General features: G+C 35.3%; 3 protein-coding genes and 1 long non-coding RNA gene across 5 annotated transcripts; 2 read left to right on the top strand and 2 right to left on the bottom strand.

The window, feature by feature from the left end:
• Positions 1 to 269: 269 nt before the first annotated feature.
• On the bottom strand, positions 270 to 2,653 carry LOC117132516. The gene is made up of 2 exons (XR_004456114.1): positions 2,423 to 2,653; positions 270 to 2,195 (listed from the first exon to the last, which is right to left on the bottom strand). It is a non-coding gene; the product is annotated as an uncharacterized LOC117132516 (long non-coding RNA).
• Positions 2,190 to 6,939, top strand: LOC103855849 (inactive TPR repeat-containing thioredoxin TTL3). The gene is made up of 4 exons (XM_009132892.3): positions 2,190 to 4,845; positions 4,950 to 5,318; positions 5,388 to 5,721; positions 5,922 to 6,939. Exons 1-4 carry the CDS (start codon positions 3,953 to 3,955, stop codon positions 6,072 to 6,074), a joined length of 1,749 nt encoding a protein of 582 aa, XP_009131140.1. The 5' UTR covers positions 2,190 to 3,952; the 3' UTR covers positions 6,075 to 6,939.
• On the top strand, positions 6,872 to 9,262 carry LOC103855848 (regulation of nuclear pre-mRNA domain-containing protein 1A). Of its 2 annotated transcripts, none has more exons than XM_009132890.3 (7): positions 6,872 to 7,192; positions 7,337 to 7,584; positions 7,695 to 7,856; positions 7,939 to 8,101; positions 8,181 to 8,326; positions 8,390 to 8,425; positions 8,497 to 9,262. In XM_009132890.3, exons 1-7 carry the CDS (start codon positions 7,117 to 7,119, stop codon positions 9,064 to 9,066), a joined length of 1,401 nt encoding a protein of 466 aa, XP_009131138.1. In that variant the 5' UTR covers positions 6,872 to 7,116; the 3' UTR covers positions 9,067 to 9,262. The 2 variants fall into 2 exon arrangements, with proteins under 2 accessions (XP_009131138.1, XP_009131139.1); XM_009132891.3 differs by having other exon boundaries at positions 7,942 to 8,101; positions 8,497 to 9,066.
• A 33-nt stretch (positions 9,263 to 9,295) lies between these two features.
• LOC103855847 (short-chain dehydrogenase RED1) lies at positions 9,296 to 14,406 on the bottom strand. Its single transcript, XM_009132889.3, has 4 exons — positions 14,388 to 14,406; positions 10,841 to 11,249; positions 9,862 to 10,021; positions 9,296 to 9,727 (listed from the first exon to the last, which is right to left on the bottom strand). Exons 2-4 carry the CDS (start codon positions 11,178 to 11,180, stop codon positions 9,385 to 9,387), a joined length of 843 nt encoding a protein of 280 aa, XP_009131137.1. The 5' UTR covers positions 11,181 to 11,249; positions 14,388 to 14,406; the 3' UTR covers positions 9,296 to 9,384.
• Between the last annotated feature and the right edge of the window lie 5 nt (positions 14,407 to 14,411).

The raw sequence follows: 14,411 nt of genomic DNA, 5'->3' as shown, positions 1-14,411 counted from the left end.
TTCATAATATGAAAAAGAAACAAATAATATTAATTTTTGGTTTTTACCGGAAAAAACCAAAAAATCAAACATTTTAACCGAATAAACTAAAATGAATATTAATTTAAAATAATAGTTATATTTTAGGAGATTAAAAATAAAATAAAATAAAAACGTAAAACCTAACCAATATCCAGATTAAACAGATTTAATGTCTTTTTTATTAAAAATAACAAAACTAATAATCACATTCCGCGCAAGGCGCGGGTTATTACCTAGTAATATGAATATTTTGTATGTTTTCAGAAAACCTATATCCTGTTTCTTCTACATATGTTAGCTGTATCAATTTCTATTAAAATGAGGCATACATTTATTGCTAGAAGAGATAGTTTACTAAACAAAATTAAATAATCTCATTCTCATTAATCTGAAACATATGTGCAGTTTATTGGCCAAGGTTAACAGATGCATTGAATCAAAAGAAAACAAGCAATTAAATAAAGAGTAGATATCAACTACTTATACAAATATAAACGTTGCTACATTGTTACACATTTGAACAAAAAATTAATAACTATTTGAATTACATGATGATATCTATGAACTATCATGTGTATAATATCGTTTATAGTACGTCTACAACATCATTAATACTACTACGCTATCTAGAAATATATCAAATTTGAAAAATCTGACATTCTATAATAATGTTTTGACATATACTCATGTTGTATAACATTGAAATTGTATATTTAATTTATGTATTTTATTTTTAATATTTTATATGTGTTATCGTCCAGTTTTTGAAGACTGATTGACACCTTTTATCATTTTTTTTTTCTGAATTTGAAGTTTGATACACTTTTAGCTACTGAAATGATGTTAAGTTATTATTAACAGTATACATAATATAGTTCATAGATGTTGTTATGTCATTTATACAGTGTGTGTAATTTTTAATACATTAGTTTTGTCGGAATGTGTGAACATATGGTAGAATGGCACTTTGTTTGTGTAGTTACAATCATTTTTCTTAAAAAATTTAACACTCATTTAAAGTATACCATTTCACAAATGTATCAAGACACAATTCACAAATGTATCAAGACACATTTGCATACTAAATACACATTTAATACTAAGTATATATAATATTAGTATTGAATCAAAAAGTACACTTAATGTAAACAATAATCATTTTAGTACTACATCCTATTTTTAACAGATCTGTAATAAATTATTTTCTTGCTTTCGAAGATGTCTTCAGAAAGGAACCTTTTTAGGAAGATTCATGTGTTCCGTCGCATTTAGATGGTTAATTGAAGGTTGCATATATCAATAACACAAAATGTTTAATTAATACTAGTATTAACCACTATTAAATAGCATAGGTTGAGAACATCTATGTTTACTAAATAGATGGATTAATTAATATTCAATTCGTTTCATAATAAGTGTTACTTATACACATTTCACGCAGATTAATAAACTAACAAAATATACTAATCTACCCTTATTTATCATACAACTATTTAAATAAAAATGATTTAACTAAACATCTATTGGTTAAAAGGGCAAAAAAGTGATTTAATGTGAAAACTTGCATTGAAAATGTAAAATGATACTTATTTTAAAATAAAAAAAAAAAACTAAAATGACATTCTTTATGAAACAAATGGAATATATGTTTCAGGCTTGAAATATTTGAGTAGGAGAAGAAAAAAATCAATAAAGCTTTGAATTAATATATTCTGAATAAAGTGGCACCACCTTGGCTTTGATAGATTCATCATTAAACATCATAAGAAATTAGTACTCTTTGATTTTATACATTTATGGTATTAAGATTGTTAATTAATACAGTATACATACCAAGTCACAATACAGGTTTTATAAAGATTTATTATCAACAAATTATGCAACTTTCTAAAATATTTAACATTGTGTTTTGGTTAAACATATGGACTTTTTTGCGGGTCAAGTGGTTTATAAATTTTTAACAGTAATGTAATATTTTTTAAAAAAATCTTTATATATCAGCGACTGAATCACTAACTTCGTATGGAGCTGAATTATCGTATCTAACGGATGATGAGAGTTACTTAGCCACCAATAAATCGGATAGGACGTGTTGTACACTACCTGAAACTATATGTGATATGAGTTGTCTGAATATTGTTGTGCATCAAGCCAAACACCGCACGTGTGTTTTACTCAGAGACGGCCCTGAGCCCAAGCAGATGAAGCATGAGCTTCTGGCCGTCTTGATAATAACTAAAATATCGGCCACTTTTTTCACAAAATCTGTGTTAGTCTAGTGGTCTACATGGCTATAGTCTCACATTACAGTCGTGAGTTTGAAACCCCTCTGCTTCATTTCAGCCATATTTTTTGTTTTGGCTTGTAGCCTTAAGATTTATAGGACCGGTTCTGGTTCTACTTCAGCCCGTGTGGACTCTATTGAAACATAAACGTACAAAACCCTTCTCTGATCTCCTTTCTAGTAATAAGTCGGCAGATTCCTTCTCTTAACCTAAAAGAGAATAATGACATGAATAATAATTTAGTAATAAAGTAAAGGGAAAAAAGTATTGATACGTAACATATTAGTTCAATGTAATGTACGAGTGTACACGAAAGCCCACAAAGTTCTGATTCGTACTAGTGATCTATGATATCGAAATGTTTTATTTTCGCTGGTTACATAAGGGATAACGTAATTTGCTAGTTAACCACTCGTTTTAAGATTTGTTTATTGCTAAGATTATGTTATTAGTTTAGGTATTAGTACTAATTGCCTTATTTGCCCTTCTGTATATATTTTAATCAAGTTCCTTCCTGGATTTTAGTTTACTTACTATATTCAACACATATACTAATCTTATGATTTACTAAAATTGGTTTTAATGTTAAACTGGATTATTAGTCTAGCACTTTGTGAGTGTTACAGAAAAAAAGTCTAGCACTTTGTGTTACAAAATTAAGAGCTAGATAAAAAGGCTCCATATAACATGAAGAGAAAAGGAAATGTATAGAAAGGTTTATGAGTTTTGACATCAGAGATAAAAGAGCTTAAACAACTACGCATTACTCAATCAACCTTCATAATGATGTCAACAGGAATAACATTTATCGATGCAAAGATTTTACATTTCCTTCGCGCCAAATGCTGTAAATCATGATAGAATGCATCAGGTAACTCTATATATTAATTTTTATTATCTTAATACCATATTTTTGAGCTTGATTACTACTATTTCACCAAGATATTTTTTTTTTGTATGAAAAAAGGTGTTTTCACCTCTTTGCCGGGAACCCAAGCATTGTAAATAGTCCCTCCTACCGTGAGTTGAACCCAAGTGGCGGAAGTTACAGCCGCAACCCCTTTACTACTAAGCCAACTCAACGTTGGTTTCACCAAGATATTTGATATTATGCTTTCACAACGATACGTAAAATAGAATCAGGTCGAGAAAAACTCGGACTTCTTTTTGTTAGGACGTCTCACATTTTCTTTCTAAATATTGACTAAACAACGCTTCTCTTACAAAATCAACAGGCGATAGCCATAGAAAAAAAAAAAGTAAACGAAGAGCCAAAAAAAGAGGGAAAAATCAAGAATTGTCAGAGAGAAAAGAACAGAAGACAAACCCCCACCACCAAAATTCCATTGAAAAATTGACATCGATTTTTGAAGAGAAACCAAAATATCATTCTTCTTTTTTCTTTGTCTTAATCTTAACCTAGTTTGATCAAAAAGTTTGATGACAATGCCATTTTATGTAAAGTTATTGATTCAAGAAGAGAACACGCAACAACAAAAAGCTTCCTCCCTCTCCTCTCTTCTCATAACATTGATGTCCTTCTCTTCTTCATAATACCATATATTTCTATCTTCCTATATCAACCCTTTCCAGTGGTTTGATTTATTGTTCATCGACGTATTTTGTTCTATCTAGCGGCCTAAAAAATGGCAGAGAGTCAGGTGAAGAAAAGGTGGCGTTGTGGATTGTTGGGTCTTGTTGGTAGATGTGGCTTAAGGTCCAAGAGATCTACAGCTACAAATGGTAGTCATAAAAGCACAATGAGCAGCAGCAACGCCTCCACAGCCTGCACCCCTAATATTCAGTTCACTAAATCTCCAGGTATTGAATTAAACGCCAAGAAGCTTCAAGAACACAAAGTTTCACCTGAGCCGATCCAGTTACCGGATCAGACACAAAGACCTATTTCAAACCCCTCACCCAATCAAAACCCTAATAACCAACATTTAGACAATAACGGGAATCAACAAGAGAGTAACAATCTGGAGCCGGTCCAACAACAAGCGAGGAAGGTTCCAAAGGAAGCTATCGGTTTATCCGGTGAGCTAGAGAGTATGATCATAGACAACCAGAAAGCCAAAGGGATTAATGGCTCTATGGTTCGAGCATCTTCAGGCAATGTGATGTTGTTTGGCAATCTTGGGAACTTGAAGCAGCCTGGCACAGCAGCGGTTGGGAACCAAACCAATGTTCAAAACAAAGAAGAAAGACAAACATCACCAGTTGCACCAACATCGGTTTCAGATAACCAAGAACAGTCAGGAACTTTGTGTAGGGAGGTATCCACACGAATGGATCCAGAAACGTTAAAGACAATGGGAAACGAAGATTACAAGAACGGGAACTATGTAGAGGCCTTAGCATTGTATGATGCTGCTATAGCCATCGATCCAAAGAAGGCTGCGTATCGTAGCAACAAAAGCGCTGCATTAGCAGCGTTGGGGAGGATCCTCGAAGCAGTGTTTGAATGTAAGGAAGCAATACGAATGGAGCCTCATTACCATAAAGCTCAACATCGGTTGGCTTACTTGTACCTCAGGTAATTAATCTCACCAAAAACCTACCTTGTTACTCAAGTTATCTCTTTATTATTATTTTTTTATTAATCTATTTATCATAATAAACTTGAAATTAAACCATTAGGTTAGGAGAGGTGGAGAACTCGATATATCATTTCAAGCATTCGGGTCCCGAAGCAGATCAAGAAGACGTTTTAAAGGCCAAGACGGTACAGACACTTCTCAACAAATGCACTGAAGCCAAAAGATTGCGTGATTGGAACACTCTTATCAAAGAAACGGAAAACACCATAGGTTCAGGAGCTGATGCAGCTCCTCATGTATATGCATTGCAAGCAGAAGCTTTTCTAAAGAGCTTAAGACATCAAGAGGCTGATGATGCTATGTCTAGATGTCCGGTTTTGGATGTGGAAATGAGCACAAAATATTACGGACCCATCAGTTCCGCTGGTTTCTTGGTCGTATGGGCTCAGGTTCATATGTCTTCCGGAAGGTTTGTTCTGTCCGAGTTTCTATACCATGTTGAGATGATTTGATATGGTTTAACCGGTTGTCTAACCAGATTTGGAGAAGCGGTTGAGGCGATTCAACGAGCGAACAAGCTTGATGGGAATAACAGGGAAGTAAGCATGGTTCTCCGGCGTGCGCAGGCGGTTATGGCTGCGCGGTCTAAAGGCAACGATTACTTCAAAGCTGGACGGTTTCAAGAAGCTAGCGCAGCTTATGGTGAAGGGTTAGACCATGACTCGAGAAACTCAGTTTTGTTATGTAACCGAGCAGCATGTCTGTCCAAAATGAGCAAGTTCGATAGAGCGGTCGAGGATTGCACTGCAGCACTCACCGTCCGTCCTGCGTACACCAAGGCTCGACTGAGAAGAGCTGATTGTAACGCTAAGGTAGTGTGGGTTAATGTGTTGAAATGAAGTTTTGTGTTAGTAGCATAAACATTAATATGAAGTTAATGTTCTAAAAACCGTTAGATAGTAATTAAACATTTTATAAGAGGCTTGTTATTTCGTTTATGACTAATTAGCCGTAGTCTAAACTGATTTTTAGAATACTATACAACCTTAATGTTTTTTTTTGGTGGTTGCAGCTTGGGAATTGGGAATCGGCGATTAGAGACTACGAGATACTGAGTAAAGAGACACCGGAAGACGAGGAAGTGATCAGAGGATTGTCGGAGGCTCAAGAGCAGCTTGTGAAATGCCAAGGCCACCGTGAAATGGATCAGGAAGTCACTGAGTGAGGAGAGTCTTGTTTTTTTTTGGCAGTGAACTTTTAACTTCTAATCCGTGTAAATACAAACCGTTTGAGTACTAGTAACAATATAGAACAAAGATTTTAAACTCGTACTTGAATATATCTACTCCCATATGATTATTATTTTATTTTATTTTTCTCTATTTTGCATTTGCTTAATTATCTAGTATATTTCTACAAACTTAGCCGATCGACATGAACATGGAGATGAAGATGATAATAGAAATGATATGGATTGGATACCCATGCACGACTTTATCTAAGTATAATACCAAGTAGTATGTTTCTTTTATATTTAACAAAATTTTATACTATGATATTATAACTAAAAGCACAAGAATTAGGACAATTATATGTTTTCTAAATATATCACTAAAAAAATGGACAATTCTCTCAAGTAGCAATTTTTAAGTTTTTGTCAAAAAATAACACACAAGAAAGAAAATGACTAAAATAGCCGTTTTTATTTTAAAAATTTTAATATTATTTTTATTTTTAAAAATTTGAAATCATATCTCCAAAACTCCACCCTTTAACTCTAAATTTTAAGTCTAGATTAGTTAACCCTAAGATAAAAATATATTTATAAAAAAGAGCTATCCTAGGGTATTTCTCTATAAAAATTATAAAAAAAAATTAATCAAACATAAAAAACTATATAACTTATAATTGGTTAGATAGTTTCCTTAAAATCACATAGAAATATGTTTAAACATCGTACATTTTGAAACAAACAAAAAAATCTCATTCTTACATATAAAATGGAAGGAATATATTTTAATATTTTATCAAAAAAGAAAACAATTTTTAGGTCAAACAAAATAAAAATCCCATCTCGCATCTGACCAAAAGAAAAAAAAAAAAACAAAACCAAAACTGTCCTCTCTTCTTCTCTTCGATCCACAACGTTGTCGTTTTAGGCATTCCCAATCTTGCTTCCGCCTTCGGTCACACTGTTCTAGGGTTTCTCCGTCCTCGCTCCTCCCCCACAATCTTTCCAGCTCTAACCAAATCCGTCGTCTGGTGAAATGAGCACTGTATTCAGCGAAGAGATCCTCATCGATAAGCTCGCCAAGCTCAACAGCACTCAACAGTCCATCGAAAGTATCCTTCTTTCTTTTTTTCCCCAATCATTTAAAAGCTTCAATTTTTAATTTATTTTGCATATAAAGTTTAGACCTTTTTGCTTAGATCTTGTGATTAATTTTTTTTGCTAATTCTTTGAACTCTTTCTTTTGGGGGGTAAAGCTCTGTCGCATTGGTGTATATTCAACCGGGTGAAAGCTGAGCTGATAGTGACGACATGGGAGAAACAGTTTCACAGTACGGAGATGGCTCAGAAAGTGCCTCTTTTGTATTTGGCTAATGACATTCTTCAGAACAGTAAGCGTCAGGGGAATGAGTTCGTGCAGGAGTTTTGGAATGTTCTTCCTAAGGCTGTTAAAGACATTGTCTCTCAGGGTGATGATCGTGGCAAAGGCGTTGTCTCACGCTTGGTAAGACTCTCTCTCTTAATGGTTGATGTTTGGATGAATTTAGTTTTTAGGTTCTTGAGAATGGTCTTCTGCTAATTGAGATACTCTGTTGATATGATGTTGTATTGTAGGTGAAGATATGGGAAGATAGAAGAGTGTTTGGATCACGTTCGAAGAATCTTAGGGATGTGATGCTTGGAGAAGACTGCCCTCTGCCTCTTGATGTCAGCAAAAAGAGGCCTCGTGGATCTAAATCCTCAAAGAGGGACAGGGATTCAAAATCCTCCAGAACGGTAATTCACTAAACACCATGGTTCAAACACTAAACATCAGTCAAATCTCACTAAAGTTGTTTTTTTTGTTTGCTTTGATAAGCAGAAACTATCAAGTGGAGGAGGTGTGGCTGAGAAGATAGCATCAGCTTATCACTTGGTTGTTGCGGAAAACTCGAATGAAGAAGCTGAGATGAGTAAATGCAAGTCTGCAGTTAAACGAATCAGGAAGATGGAGAAAGATGTTGAGGAAGCCTGCTCTACTGGTAAACAATCTTCTTTTTTACTAATCCACTCTTTTCTCTCTAAATCCAATGAACTCATATGTTTATAAACTCTCACCAGCCAAAGACAACCCGAAGAGAGAATCACTGGCTAAAGAATTGGAAGAGGAAGAATACCTTCTGAGACAATGCATTGAGAAGCTTAAATCTGTTCAAGGGAGTAGGACTTCCCTTGTCAACCAGCTTAAAGACGCACTACGCGAACAGGTACTATTGATTTTTCACACTCTCTTGTGAGCTATCTTTCATTCTTTTGCTTGTTTGTGTCAGGAATCTGAACTGGAGAATCTTGAAGCTCAGATTCAGGTATGTGTGTTTGAATCCCCCACTGCATCTAACCTTTAATTAAGCTCATGAACCATTTTTATTATTGTTAGGTGGCACAAGAACAAACAGAAGAAGCTCAGAACATGCAGAAACGCCTCAAGGATGAGGATTATGCACCAAAACCAACAACCGTCGCTCCAGGATCAGTCTCAACTGACAACAACGGCCAATCATCAAAAATGACGCCTGCTTCCATAGCTGCGATGCTCACAGCTTCCACCTCGTCGCATATGATCATGCAATCTGTTCTCTCCTCATTCGCAGCTGAAGCAACAAAAACCTCCGGTCTATCCAAATCAGAGAGCACAGTTCCGGTTTCTTACAACAACTCCCAGAACCAGACACCCGCCACACAAGGTCAAGGTCAGTACCATGTAATCCCTAATCAACCAGCACCACCACAACCACAGTTCTTGAATCCGCCGGTAATGAACAATCCTTACGGTTTTGGTAACATCCCGTTAATGCCACCTGGACTTCCGCCGCCTCCACCACCACCGCATATGATAGGTAATCAACAGGCTCAGTCCAACTCAGCTCAACAACAACAACAACCTCCTCAACAAGGTACTTTTCAGCCATCTGGGATAATGTATTATGGAGCTCCACACCACTCTTAAAAAACTAGAATGCTGTTAGTGATATAGCTTTTTAGAATAGTTCTGAGTCTTCTGACCCTTTATAATGTGGTTTGCTGATACATTTGTTGGGTCGAGTCAAAGTAGAGAAATATTGTTCCTCTTGAGTGTAGAATCGTTTACCTTGTTCTGTATCACAAAGCTTTTACGACAATGTAATCATTCCTGCTGTTAAGTCTCCCACTATCTTCCTACTTAAACTACTCAAGCATGAGGACATAAGATTACATTACCAAGTCTGAATAATCTTTTACATTTCGTTTATCATAAGAGAGAAAGAGTCTTTAAAACGGAAGCTGTCTAGTCCTTTTTCATTAAAGCCTTCTTCTGGACAAAATCTTTGAACCAGAGGGGCATATGGTACATGATTGCCATGAGAGTTGAGTATCTGCCGGAAGAGAACCAAGCAGGTGGGTTCTTCTTTAGCACTGCAGCTACGGTGTCTTTGGCGAATGTTTCAGCTGGAGTTGGCTTCATCCTCTGTGATATAAAGGCTCTCCCTCTGATAGCTTCTTCGTAAGGCTTGAATAGTTTCAGCTCTGGCATCTTGTTGAAGGTTGCTACAGCTGAGTTTGCTATGTTCGTTCGTATTCCTCCTGGCACAACATTGATTACATCAATGCCAAAGGGGCCGAGCTCCAACCTGCGTTTAACAGGAACCATTACATACAATTGAAAAAAACAAGAACACCAGGTTCCGGATAACTTGAACAACTACACAGTACTTATGAACATCAAGATATACAACATGCTGATGATAAACGCTGAAACCGGAACCTGAGTGTGTCGGTAAGAGCATGGATAGCAGCTTTGGTAGCTGTATAGACACCTGCCCATGGACCTGGTGCCATAACAGTGATACTTCCAACGTTGACAATCTTTCCCTTTTTCTTAGATACCATGTGAGGTACAACGGCTTGAGTCATCCTCATGGAACCTACATTACCATAAAGTTCAGGTCTTTAAATGTTTCTCCTAACTTACTAGAAAAATGAGACACACTAAGCCAACTCAAATCACTAAAACAGAAACCCACAACATGAGCAAGTGCGCGGGTACCATGACTACATCCTAGTGATTCACTATCAAGCACTAGAAACTATCAATGGAAATGAACTTACTAACACAAGGAAAGAGAAATCAACAACAAGAGAAAGTGTTCGAGTTCCATAACATAACGTTTATACTAGGCATGGATAAAAAAAAACCCAACCGAAAACCGAACGGAATCCAAATATATTAAAATATTAATTATATATACATATAACTTAATTAAATATATATATATATATATATATTATTTAAAAATCTCTTAAAAGTATCTAAAAATATTTGAAGAAAACTAAACTATTATAAAGTATCTAAGATAGTTTTATTTGAAATATTCAAAGTAATTCAAAATATCGGAGATTTTTATCTGAATCAAATTATCCTAATTATTCGATATTTTATCCAAAATAACCAATACTTTACTCGATTTACCGAACCATCTGAAATAACCAAACTGGAACAAAAAATTTCCGGATATTTTATGTTCTTAGTTTTATTATTTGAACCAAACTGAATCTAAAACTAACCGAACCAAAAATAGATCAACTAATAAATGGATCCTAGGATCATGCCCCAACTACCCTGAATACCCAAACTGATACCCGAAATGCATATGCATAATTTATACATTGTAATGATTCACTAACAAGCACTAGAAACTCTAATTGGCTAATCAAATCAAATTTCAGAACCGAATCTTTCATACCGAAAACATTGGTGTTGAATGTGTTCTCCACGGCGGACATTGGAATCTCCGCAATAGGTCCAACGCACTGAACGCCTGCGTTGTTGACAAGAACGTCGATCTGTCCGAACTTATCGATAACGTTCGACATGACTTTGCTCACGCTTTGGTCAGATTGCACATCGAGCTCCTGCACGAACAACCTCGGATCCTGCTCCAGATCCGTCATCGTACTCCGCGAACGGCTCGTCGCCACCACTCGACATCCCTTATCCGAGAACTCACGTGCCAGCGCGTGGCCGATTCCTCCCTGCGAGCATCCCGTTATCAGAACCACCGGGCTCTCGTCGCCGCTTTCCATTTTTTTTAGCGCTCTCTCGGTAATTTCAGAAAGACGAGTTTTTATTTTTATATAATAATAATTATTTTTCGTATTTAATTTTGGGAAATTAGGGGCTATAGCTATGAAAAAAAGAGTAATTCACACACTAACGCTTTTACCTAACGGATGTATAGACAGCGTCATATATACATAATAATACTATGATGCCCTTTCCAATTAACCGAGTAACCTGCTACAAGATAAATAAATAAATTAAAAAATTTATTGTCCAAAGTGAATCGTGTCTTCTCCTTCTCCCTTTCTTCATCGGTTGTTTCAGGAATTCCAAAAGACCCTGGTGCTTATCTCCTCATACGGCTCCCCTCTCACAGCAATCAACCTTTCATCTTCGTCGTCTTCCCTTCTAATCGACTTCGGCTTTGCGGGCATCCGTGGTTCGGTTTTGCGCGACAGTTTCGGCGGAGAGGACTAACACCGCCGGCATCTCCAACTTCACAGAGTATCTGCTTTCTCAGATCTTTCACAACGTCGTAAGTTCTTTGGCTTTCGGCTTGGTTTCTGTTTCCCTGATTTTATTTTCGATCTTGCCAAAATTAGGGTTTTTAATTGTTAAGTCTGTATCATTGTGCCATAGATTATATTATTTCTATGTAAGTTCTCTGTTTGTGCCATAGATTCTATTATTTCTATGTTAGCTCTCCTAGTTGGAATAGATTCGGACCTACTGTATTCTAAGTTGATAAATCTAGCTCATTGTTTCTGTTGCATGCCCGATCTGGTAAACTGAGGTAAAACAATTGATTTAAGGTTAAAATTTTCTCACTACGAAGGGGGGATAGTGATTTTGGAATGAAAAGTCTCTTTTGCGATAAAACAAGTTTAGTTCTGTGTGAAATGGAATATCTTATGGAGCATGTGCTATTTGAAATGGAAAATTTAGTTTTAGAGACTCGTTATGTGTCATTCCATTCCTCTGCTATTTTTGAAGAATCATATCAGAAGTAATATACTATTCGCTTTCCATTCCATCAGACCAACTGTTACATTCCATATCTATAAATTATATATTATATCAGATGGTTCAATTCTAGTTGCACATGTTACTTCTTTACTTGCATAGGCTATTTGGAATTGACACAACTAAATATTTAACTTAAGCATAAAGTAATGCATATACTAGTAGCATATCTCATATGATGTCATTTCCTTCAAACTTATAAACTAACGTGTGTCTTCATTTTCATTTTGTTCTTCAGGTTTGTCATGGATGAATTGGAAGGGTGTTTATATGTGGTTTATATTAGTCTGTATATGATTTTGTAAAGAGAAATAATATATTGAACGTAAATAGAATAATATTTATTATGACATCAAATAAAACAGAATACAATGTGATGTTGAATGGGAATGATACATAAATGATGTTGTCTCTTCCACCCCTTTTTTCTAATGCCGTTAATCTTCGTTTCTTTTCCCACAACAATCTGAATTTGGTGTAAGCATTACCTCTATCCCTACAATCATAGACACTTCAAAATTTGAACAATATATATATATATGTACTGTGCTATATTGTTTGTAACATTTTATATTCTATAGCTCATGTAGTATGGAAATGCATATACTTGGGGGTTTAGTTTATGAAAGTTGGGTTTGACATTGGATTAGGGTTTATATTTCCATATAGGGTTTAGTGATTAGTGGATATGGTTTAATTTATGGAACATTGGAGTTGACATTGGATTAGGGTTTATATTTTTATGTAGGATTTAGTGATAGTTGATAGGGTTTAGTTTATGTACGATTGGAGTTGGCATTGGGACAAGCATTACCACCTTCCATGAAGGCATGACCATATTAGCATTTGAAAAATATGTTAAGATGATCTTAGGTTGCAAATACATTTTTGCCATTTCTATTCTATATGTCCTCATGTAGAATGGTAATGCATTTTACAGGCCTTTAAAAATTTGGGTTTAGTTTATGAAAAGTGGGGTTAACATTGTTTAAGCATTTAGAATGTGAGGGAGTATGTTTTGGGTCAGCATTAACTTCTTTCATGTAATTATAGATATATCATAATATTTCTGATATGTACTATGTTATTTATTTTTTTCCATTTTATTTGAGTTTTGGTTTTATATTTGGATTTATGATTTATATTGGGTTTAAGATTTATTAATTAGAGTTTAGGGTTTAGTATTTAGGGGTTGAGGTGTAATTGAGAAACTCGATTTATTAGAATAATAGTAATGGAAATTACTTGGTCGTTCCCTCAAATTAGGTAATCCTTGCTTTCTTCACCTTCTTGCTTTTGAATTCCTTCAGATGGACTTACAGTGGTAATTAGATGGAATACAACACTTATTGGTACACATTCTAATTTACACCACTTGTTTAACTCTGCACAGTAAAACATCTCTAATAACTCCGTCTATTTACGTGGCTTCCTCCTAATCTTTTATATGGAATAGCTGCAATCCATTAGTAGTCATTTACTGCAGAAAATACATCATCATCTCTGCACAACCGTATACATTAGCGTGTACGTAAGTAGTTATTTTAGGTCATGTGCATACACATATTCTACTTTATGTAGTTCATGTGGAATGGAAAGAAGATTCTTCACATGTATCTAGTTACGTTCATAATATATATTACATTCCATCTGACTCATGTCAAACGGAAAGTTTCGTCGTCTAAGTTGGACGGTTTTACTGAACTCGGCTTGAATTTATGTAAACCATTTCATATTTTATTTTCACCATGCACCTTATCACGGTTCTAAAATTGAGAACACCATCATTCCATTGTAAATGAACTTACAATAAACCATTCCACGTACGTGACGTAGTATGGAAAGCAATACAATCGGAATAGGATTTATGTCATCATTTTCAGATCGCCGTTATGTTAACAGAGACTCTATCTCCCTCACATCTGTTAATCACTACTCTTGATTTATATCCTCCTTCATACGTGCTCAAGACAAGTGCGCATAATGATCCTTATTATATGTGATTGTTACTGTGGCAGACAAACCCTCCACGTCGTTTATTTTATAACAACGAACCGACAACTTGTTATGGTGAGGGGTATAACCGGATAGAATCAAGCCAAAAAGTCTGACAATGAATTACGTCAAAATCATTGTTACTCTCTTCATTTGTCTTTGAAATATGGCTATCAGGCCAATAAGCCCTTTAATTTTTTGGTTGGTTGTTATCGTGGAATGTGGATGTACTTGTT

Source organism: Brassica rapa, chromosome A03, assembly GCF_000309985.2.
Source record: "Brassica rapa cultivar Chiifu-401-42 chromosome A03, CAAS_Brap_v3.01, whole genome shotgun sequence".
NCBI classification, from domain to species: Eukaryota; Viridiplantae; Streptophyta; class Magnoliopsida; order Brassicales; family Brassicaceae; genus Brassica; species Brassica rapa.
Note: the sequence above shows the minus strand (reverse complement) of the source record. Positions and strands in the feature narration are given on the sequence as shown.

Bases quoted from the DNA above. Each gene is read 5' to 3' on its own strand.
- LOC103855847 (XM_009132889.3), bottom strand. From the start codon at position 11,180: ATGGAAAGCGGCGACGAGAGCCCGGTGGTTCTGATAACGGGATGCTCG. The intron at 10,022-10,840 runs GTATGAAAGATT...ATGGTAATGTAG, and splicing joins ATTCAACACCAATGTTTTCG to GTTCCATGAGGATGACTCAA. The intron at 9,728-9,861 runs GTTCCGGTTTCA...TGTTAAACGCAG, and splicing joins GCTCTTACCGACACACTCAG to GTTGGAGCTCGGCCCCTTTG.
- LOC103855849 (XM_009132892.3), top strand. From the start codon at position 3,953: ATGGCAGAGAGTCAGGTGAAGAAAAGGTGGCGTTGTGGATTGTTGGGT. The intron at 5,319-5,387 runs GTTTGTTCTGTC...TTGTCTAACCAG, and splicing joins GTTCATATGTCTTCCGGAAG to ATTTGGAGAAGCGGTTGAGG. The intron at 5,722-5,921 runs GTAGTGTGGGTT...TGGTGGTTGCAG, and splicing joins GAGCTGATTGTAACGCTAAG to CTTGGGAATTGGGAATCGGC.
- LOC103855848 (XM_009132890.3), top strand. From the start codon at position 7,117: ATGAGCACTGTATTCAGCGAAGAGATCCTCATCGATAAGCTCGCCAAG. The intron at 7,857-7,938 runs GTAATTCACTAA...TGCTTTGATAAG, and splicing joins ATTCAAAATCCTCCAGAACG to CAGAAACTATCAAGTGGAGG. The intron at 8,426-8,496 runs GTATGTGTGTTT...TATTATTGTTAG, and splicing joins ATCTTGAAGCTCAGATTCAG to GTGGCACAAGAACAAACAGA.